Source organism: Hyposmocoma kahamanoa, unplaced genomic scaffold (genome assembly GCF_003589595.1).
Source record: "Hyposmocoma kahamanoa isolate Upper Pololo Valley unplaced genomic scaffold, ASM358959v1 63, whole genome shotgun sequence".
NCBI lineage: Eukaryota > Metazoa > Arthropoda > Insecta > Lepidoptera > Cosmopterigidae > Hyposmocoma > Hyposmocoma kahamanoa.
This window is the reverse complement of record NW_020653851.1, coordinates 16,724,693-16,733,846: the sequence shown is the minus strand read 5'-3', so window position 1 is coordinate 16,733,846 and position 9,154 is coordinate 16,724,693. Positions and strand designations below refer to the sequence as shown.

The 9,154-nt window shown below is 35.3% G+C and overlaps 1 protein-coding gene across 1 annotated transcript; it reads right to left on the bottom strand.

The window, feature by feature from the left end:
- Positions 1–628: 628 nt before the first annotated feature.
- LOC113230160 (rab11 family-interacting protein 2) lies at positions 629–2,367 on the bottom strand. The gene has a single exon (XM_026463954.1). The coding sequence runs from the start codon at positions 2,221–2,223 to the stop codon at positions 787–789; it is 1,437 nt and encodes a 478-aa protein (XP_026319739.1). The 5' UTR covers positions 2,224–2,367; the 3' UTR covers positions 629–786.
- Positions 2,368–9,154: the final 6,787 nt, after the last annotated feature.

Sequence of the window (9,154 nt, the reverse complement as noted above, 5' to 3'; positions counted from 1 at the left end):
GTTAGAGACTAAGGAATATGAGAATAAGTTTTCAAGTCAATTTTGTCAATTTTAGTGCAATTTAATTACCAAGTTACATCTAAAAGATAATGGCAATGATATGTGTATATGATTACCTACTATGATTGTATATAATCAATAATGATCTAGATAAATTACAAAGAACAAATACAATAATAAACAAATTATTTGAAATTTATTGTATGTGAATTTGGCACTGAAAATGATATATATGTAGGTCTTATGTAATAAAAACATTTATCAAAATTTGTATAACATTTTATAAAAAAGATGGTGTGAAAGATCAATCAAATGTAACAAGAATTTAAATATGATTTGAAAATGCTTGTAAAAATCTAAGAAACTACTTTGAAGCTTTGCAGCTTCAAAGTAGTTTCAAAGTTAGCTTGATTTGTAACAGTGGTCTTGCACCACTGTTAAAAATCAAATAAAGCAGTGAAAGTTGAACTCAGTCATATACATACTATTTATAAATAACATTTTTCTATTGTCAGCGAATACCACGCCAAATCACTTTCCCTATAGACAAAGGGGTTATTGGAAAATCAACAGAACAATAGACAATAATAAAAGAAAAACTGTATAACACACTGAATGAAGTACCTTCCTCTTTAAAACAAACTGTTTTATCTATAAAATATGTAGAATATCTAACAAATCTAACAAACAGTAAACAACTTTGGACAGGATGTGAAACATGTAATAATATTGAATGGTATCATAAAAGAATATAAGACTCAAAACTTCTCCAAATCTTTGAATTATTTACTTATTTCTAATATGCATGCTGTTGTTACGAACATATGGATTCTGAAGGATTCTTGGTGTAGTTTCCATAACCCTGAGTAGCAAATCATCGAGATAATTTTCTAAGTCTTTGCTTTTCTTCTTTTCCATATCCATATCTTTTTGTAGATTGTAAACCAAAACAATCAGGTCTTCTTTGGACTTACCTTCCAATTGCTCTAGTACTGTTTTAGGAATGCTGTTGTAAGCTGGGTTGATAGAATCTTCTTCAACAATATTTTCCTCACCTACAATAATACGTTCTTCCAATAATTTCTTAGTTTTGTTATTTCCAACAAATTTTTTAAAGAATTTAGGACTTGGCTTTTCTTTCAAAGAGCTAGGACTATCAAGTGCCTTGTTTCTTTCTAAACTTGAGGACTTCTCTTTGTTGAGGGCTGTCTGGCTATTGGTTTTTGGCTGAGAGTATAATTTTTGTGACCACTCATCATCCTTGTCAGGAACAATTGTAGATGGTCGTGGTGCCGCAAATTGGTCCAAACTGAGGCGAACGGGCTTCTGTGGCACTGGTTTGTCAGCATTTACAAGACTGCTGCTGGTAGATCTCCTTAAGAATTCCCCTCCGCCCAGATTTTCTAGGGAAGCATTGACTGGAGATGGTGTGTACTTATTGAAAGTTCGAGGAGCATAAGAATTTTGGACATTAAGTGAACTACCTGAACTCTTATGAGACAAGTCATCAAAAGCAAATTCATCATCATCCTCACTTATAACTCCAGGATCTGCTTCTTCTGATCTCCTTTTAGGAGTAGAGTGATCTGGAGTAGATAAGGTAGAACCTTTAAGGTTCCCAATGCTTCCACTGAGGGAAGATGAATCACTCTTCTTATCTTTTTTAGTCAAATTAATCTTAGAACCAAGATTTTTAGCAAACTTTTTGATACCCTTTCTCTTTTCAATGCTCCCAATGCTCATTAGACTTCCCCCAACATTGTGGGCCAAACTTGACAGAGATGACTTATGTTTATCTTTTTTGCTGAGGTCGGTTAGACTGCCTTCTTTCACGGTGAAGGCTATTCTCACCTCTAATTCACCTCTGTTTTTGTCGTTCTCTTTCCCCGGTTTGCCCTGCAGAGTGTACCAGCGATTTTTCGGTCTCTCGTATGCATCTAGGTCTTTTAACGGAATTGACACTTGACCTAGTAAGTGGTCTTTTACCATTTCTTCAGTGTACACTTTAAGAACGATCTCTGCCGTATTACCCTGCGACGGAATGCGCAACTCGCATTCCTCTAACCATTCCACATTCTGAGTCGCTTTGTGTTTCACGGAAGTTTGGAATTTATCTTTGCCGAGGGCGATGGTAACAAAACAGTTATTCGTGCCGTTTTTACCTTTTATTAGAAGTCCTCGAGCCCTTTGCACAGTAACTTGTACGTGAGTGGGATCCCACATTGTGCTATTATTCTCTGGTTACAACTAATACTATCGCGGTGCACAGAATAATAAAAATATAATTAAAAAACACAATCACGATTTATTCGTCTACCGTCTCGTCACCGTTCGTCCGTCATCGACCACAGATTAGAAAACGTTGGCTGGGCTGTCATTGTTTGACAAATAGAAATAGAGCTGTACGTAGAATGGATAAAAGTAGAAGTTTGTTAGTTGAAGTAAATACATACAAGGTATTTTATAATAAAATAATAACTTTCATTAGTATGGTAGCCATATGATTAGTCTGTTGATATAGGCATTTATTTCATCTTCTACACTTGTTTATTAATCGCAGGTAGCGTTGGAATTTATACTGTTATTTTTATTTGTTTTTTAATTTTAAACCGAGGAAAATGAAGAAAAGACAGCAAGAAAATATTTATCACAGTTACATCATCACAAAAAAGATGACTCCGATTTTTAACTTCTATTTTCTTTCTTGTTATAATCTAGGCAACAACCTATACCCATGTTATCGTTGAGTTTTGGGACACCAGTATGTAACATGATTACGAATAGGTACTTTAATAGATTTATTTATCAATAAAATCATGAGGCTGAATAATTATATTCGAATCTCTGCGTTTTGAGTTTGTTTCAATAATGAATACTGAACGTTTTCGTGAAGTTGTTACAAAACATGGTTCAAATTATCTGGCAAATATTATTAATTTTACGCCGACCGATTTCAGTAAAATGTAAGTTTCAAAAAATAGTATTTTACTGCTGAAAAACGACAACAAATTTCTTGTGAATTTCAAACATTATGAAAATTTCTGATGTGTGGAAGATCCAGTAAAATATTTACTGCTTCCCCATACCTAAATATATGTTTCGTGCGTTGCTCGTGCTGGCATCACATTTTCATCCTCGTCTGCTGCTTGGGTTTGATGTGTTTATACGTTTGCATTAACGTATTTTCCAACCCGATAAAACAATATACAATTACAACGATTAAAGAAATAAGGACAAAAGTTTTATAATACCACATAATACAAATATTCCATGTATATTGCACACTACGATAAATGCAAAATTAATTAAAATACGTAGCACAAGGTACAAGAGGCGGTCTGTAACTACATAGCAATCTCTTCCAGTCACCCTCTTTTTTTCTGTTTTTTTGCCATTAAAAATACAGGATAATAATGTTAGAATCACAATAAAATGACTGTTACTTTAGATATTAATGCTCAACTCTATTTTTACTTGAGCGCTGTAGCCGTCGACTATCGTTACTAATTAATTACTATTTACATTTACGAGTATTATATCATTATATAGTATTAGCACCAATAAAACTAAACAGTTATTTCTGCGATCTGTAGAGGTGCTGCAGTCGCGAGTATCAATATGATAATAATATAAACTAACCTAAAAAATCTGATAAAATTCATGTGAATTTCCTAAAAATGTAGTGTGAGCCTTAGAATAATAACGCATTATTGCGTTCTGGTTTTGAAGGGTTAAGGGTGCTGGTGAAATTATAGGCACATGAGGCTTGTCAACTTATGTCTCAGGGAGACTGGTGCAGTGGCAGTTCCTTTCAGTTCTTTGCAATTTAAAGCTCTGAATGGCACTGCAATTGGTATGAACAGGCGTCGCTTACCACCAAGTGCACGACTTGTTCGTTCCGTCACGTGGTATTATTAAAAAAACATCTGGGTCTGAATTAGGTACTTCACATATTATGTATTCGGATGTATTATATGGGCCTTAGGAGGTTAAGCCGGTAGCTGTACCATGCGCCGTTCTGTTGGAGAGTTTCACCTACTTAAATTTAAATTATACCCATTTGAGTAGGTACGTTTTAAATTGAAGTAGGTTAAGTAACATTATCTATTAATGCAAGAGTCTGAAATAAATGAAGATTATTATTATATTTTAGCTGGTGATCGAACTCTGATAAAAAAGAACTTTGGAAAAATTAAAATTTCAAATTTACGAAGATAATTTTGATTTCTGTATAAAATGCGCAGTGAATGGAAAATTGATAGTAAGTAGCAAAATTTATAGGTACATTTTCTTATAGTATAAATTAACCATATTTTATTATTTTATCATAATTGTAAATAGGAATAGAAAGAAGACATTGCAATAGTGAACTACATAATCACAAAATTGCCCGTTCTACTGATAAGTAGCTCACTGAGCTGCCCGATTGGTTACTTTCTCGACAATTAATTTATTTCGGAAAATCTGATTGAAAAAGAATTAATTAATCAATGTATTTATTTGTCGAATAAGTTACAGAGCAGCTACCTAAAATTATGGTACATAAAACTTAAAATAATGGAAACGCGACAAGAACAGTCTATAGTGCGAGATGTCAAGTTCGATGTGCTCTTGAATGTACTGTAATGTGTGTCTTAGTTTAAATAAATCCAGCTTGTTCCACCGTCTACTTAATAATTGGCATGCAATTTACCAATCTTTCTAATTTGTGGTTTTTACCACAAATGAGAAAGATATAATTTTTAGTTTAATAGTATTATAACGTTTTGAATTTCGTAATAATAATTTGTTACCTGTCTAAGCTGAGATAGCTTTATAACTAATACTCAATAAATAAATAAACTGTTAGTAAAGTTATATTAAGTTAGTGATACAATTTATCACTTTATAATACAATTTACCACATTATAATACATGACGGCTACCGGACACTCATGTTGCGTCCCACGTCGCAGTCCATACATGTAAATAAATAGTGCTAATGTTTTATTATATTATAATGTACATATTATGTTAGTATATGAGGTATGTATTTATGGGTCTTTTGTAACCTGAACATCAATAAATAAGTAAACAAAATAAAAATTAATAAGAACCATAGAGTTATAATCGTAAAACAACTCTAACATTTAGAAATTTCGAAAGTCATTACCATCAATGTCCATTTCGTTGTTTTGTTTTACTTTGCCGCAGAAGGTTGGACAAAAGACAGCTAAAAGCGATTTCCCGAAATCATAAAAACTGCGATTATTAAAAACACCACGCCTTTGCTAACAAAAGGTAGATGCGCTTCCTTAAAACTCGATAAAGCGGCGGAACTTCATGTAATTTCTATGAAATGTAAAATAAATCGGTGAGGCTCTTTATTCTAAGTAAATAGGTCTAGATTAGGAGTGAGCAAACTTTTTCATTAGTGTCAGAAAAACAAGAAATTTCACAGAGGGCTAGCCATCACTTAAAAAAATGCATTTTCTTTTGAAATATTTTTAATTTTATTATTGTTATTACGTGTGTCGAAATCGACGAATCTGCCAAAGTATATTTCCGAGAGGGCCATTCACTACTACTTTAAATACCTCATGGATATTGAGAGGGACGGCAGGGTGCCGGCGGTCAGATATAATACGGTGGTACGAGTTTGCGCGCTTTAGTCAACAAGTAAAAATCTAGTTACTTAAATCATATTGCCAAGTGTCCTATACGTGCAGCCTTTGGACCGACCAGTATCCACCAACCTTTGTCCATCCAGTACTCAGCGAGTAGAACATACCACGACCTCCGTGGTCGAGTGGCTTGCATACCGGTTTTCATGGTGTCGCCATCTCTGAAATCCCGGGTGCGATCCCTGGCCGGATCAATGTAGAAACTAATTTTTCTATATTGTCTCGGGTCTGGGTGTTTGTAGTACCGTCGTTGTTTTCGATTTCGATAACACAAGTACATTAGTTACTTACTTTAGGATCAGAGCATATGACGTACAACAACATATGAACAACGTATGTGATGTTGTCAAATATTAAAAAAAAACTAGAGAAATTCCTAAGTTCTACTGACTCGTTCTGCAACTCAGTAAGAGCGGTAGTCACGATCGAGTCCAGTCTGATCAAAGCAATTTGTTAAAAAATAAACATGACAATGATTATCGAGTTTTAAGGTTTTCGCGTTTGTTACACATTTTCTCAGTTTCTGAGACCCGTGAAATGTAACATTCCCTTACAGGATGCAGAAGTTTACAATCTTGACTGTGAGTGCGGTCTCTCTTATATTGGAAAAACGAAGCGAAGTATTTGTACTCGCGTCAAACAACATATAGCTGATGTCAAACACCGTCGCGTAAACAAGTCTGCAATCTGCGAGCATGTCATAGATAAACCTACACATCCAATGAAGTTTGACAAACCCCAGGTCCTTGCAAAAGAAGTCCATTATCTACCCAGGATGCTGCGAGACGCCATTGAAATTAAAAAACATCCTTATTTCAACAGGGAAGACGGTTTCTCCGTACCACCAGTTTGGGATCCAGTATTTCCTCTGATGAAAAATCCCTAACAGACATAGGACTGCAGTACAAATTAATATGTTTTAATTTATCCTAATTTCTATTATTAATTAATAATAAATGTAACTTAATAAAAATTCATTTAATAAAATAATTTGTAAATCGTAATGTAGCGTCAATTGGAATGTTTCTTTGTAAAATTTAAAATAAGGTAGGTATTTAATAATAACTTTTGAAACTATAGTGAAAAAATAGGGTGGTTTGCATTAATATTAGACATAACTGGTTGAAGACTGTACCATCGCAGTCAACCGTGATCATGGGATCTGTAAAGGGCGCGAAACGTTGGTTTGTTTGAAAAACAAATATATACGCGATTTAAATCTCATATGTTTGCGTTTTAAAGCTCTGTGTGGCACTGCAACTGTTATGGACAGGCGTGTCGCTTACCACCAGGCGCACGACATGTTCTTCCCGCCTATGAGCCAATTCAGTTTTAATTCTATATTTTTAGATTTAGTACCTACTAACATAATTTTTAAGATTAATAAGTATTGTTACTAACAGATGTGGACTTCACTGTTGTCTGATAAGTAAAATCATTATTATTTAGAAGTGTTGTTGGCAGGCCGGATTAAAGCCCTTCGCGAGTAGGCCGGGCAGTCCTTTGCCTGTTTTAGATAGTAAATTAGGTAAATACTAAGGTAATTAAGGTGAATACGCGTTACTATAAAGCAAAAGGTTGTCCGTGCGATATTACTTCTTTTATTTAAGTAAGTACCTACTTAGCTAATGACCGTTGTAATTTTTAATGAAATCTATTTTAATTTTAAATTTCACACGTCGCATCGTTTTCACATTAAATATATGTGATACCTAAGAATTATTTTAGAACCCACTTACTGAAGTTTGAGAATTGAAAGTCATTCCTTAAAGACGCTCTAACCGGTTTTTGCTCGTTATCCGGTGACCCGTGACAATGATTGATCTTCACCTCATAGCATGTAATTTAGTCATAATTTCGTCATTTTAGGTAAAATGCTTTCTACTCAACATTTGAAGGTTTTTAATTTTCAAAAAGTTAAGTGTCAATCAAGGATTTTTTTGCGTAAGATTTTTTTTAATTAGTAGCAGTTAGAGCTCCTTGTGAATGAATTCGTCCAGGGAAGTACTGCCTCGTTACCTATTTCTGCCGCCAAGCTGTTATGTGAGCATTAAGCTGCGTTCCGGTTTTCAAGGGAAAGGGTGCTGGTGAAATTACAGGCAAATGGGACTTGTCAACTTATGTGAGTGACTGGCGTATCGCTTACTGCGTAATCACGTGCACGACTTGCTCGTCTCGTCACTTGGTATCATAAAAAAAGAAAATCAAGTGACGGGACGAACAAATCGTGAGACTGGTGGTAAGTGATACGTCTGTCCATAAAGCTTGAAACACACAGAAAGCGGGTTATGGTCCGGCGCGGGTCCACGGCGATTCTAATTCCCTCCCACAGAACAATTCCCACATTAAGTCTCGAAAAACCTACGCGATTCCCTCCATTCTTCTCCAGCACCACATCTCAAGTGCTTCCAATCTGTGTCTTCGTGTCATTGTCTACAGTGTATACAATGGTTAACATACATACAAATAATGGAAAATATTTAAGAAAGTTGTAACCTATGTCAATTAAATTCTGTATAAATTTTCAGTTTAATTTTTTTTAAATCTAAATTTTATTGAGGCTTTAGCCACCTGGAGTGACTATGTCAGCCTCTTTGGAGGAATACTGGGTTCCCTAGTCAAGCGACATGTTCAAAAATTGTACAAGTTTAGAGCTCCAATACAAACAGGCTCTCAGAGCCAACAATTAATTTGTTCATTGCATAAACTTACAGTCCCAAACATTGTACCCTTCAAGGTTACGTTACATTCCACCAATACATGGTACAGATCCTCTATTTTATTGCAAGTACCGCACAATGGGGATGGTTTAAAACCCATCATAATACGAAAGAATTTATTAGTTGGAATGTGGCCAAAACGCAGCCTGAAAACCGATATAAGATAATTTCCTTGCTATATTGACAGAACCAGGGTACCCACAGTGGATTACTCTGGTTGGTTCTGTACCATATTCCAAGGCCTTTATCCACCGACTGTTCTCCGAAATGATATTCCCATATTTCAAGAGTTCTTTTCTTAATTAGTGGAATAATCTCGGTGGCATAAAGCCTACAACCGAGTACAGCACCATTTTTAACAGCTGACTGCCAGAAGGACATCAACTTCTTCGTATCCTCGCAATCCCACATGGGAGGGAATCCATTGGAGCTTTAGACACATACTTTTGTGGTGTATGTTGTGGACCAACTGGAGAGCCTCATAGACTATCGGCATACCTCGATGACCCGAGACACAGCGAGTCAAGCGCTGCAGAGCGCTTTTTGAGTCAGTTAAAATAACAACTGACCGCTCATTTCACAATTGATCCACTACATACTGTAACGCTTCTTTGATAGCAATAATCTCTGCTCTCATAACGCATATATCATTGTGTGCCCTCCACGTGTAAGATGTATTAAACTGAGCATCCAGAAGGGTAGCTCCAACATCATGTACCGACTTAGACCCGTCAGTATATATCTTATAGAAGCCAGTATAATCTTTTGATA

What these genes read in the sequence shown, in the direction of transcription:
- LOC113230160 (XM_026463954.1), bottom strand. Translation starts at nt 2,223, where the DNA reads ATGTGGGATCCCACTCACGTACAAGTTACTGTGCAAAGGGCTCGAGGA.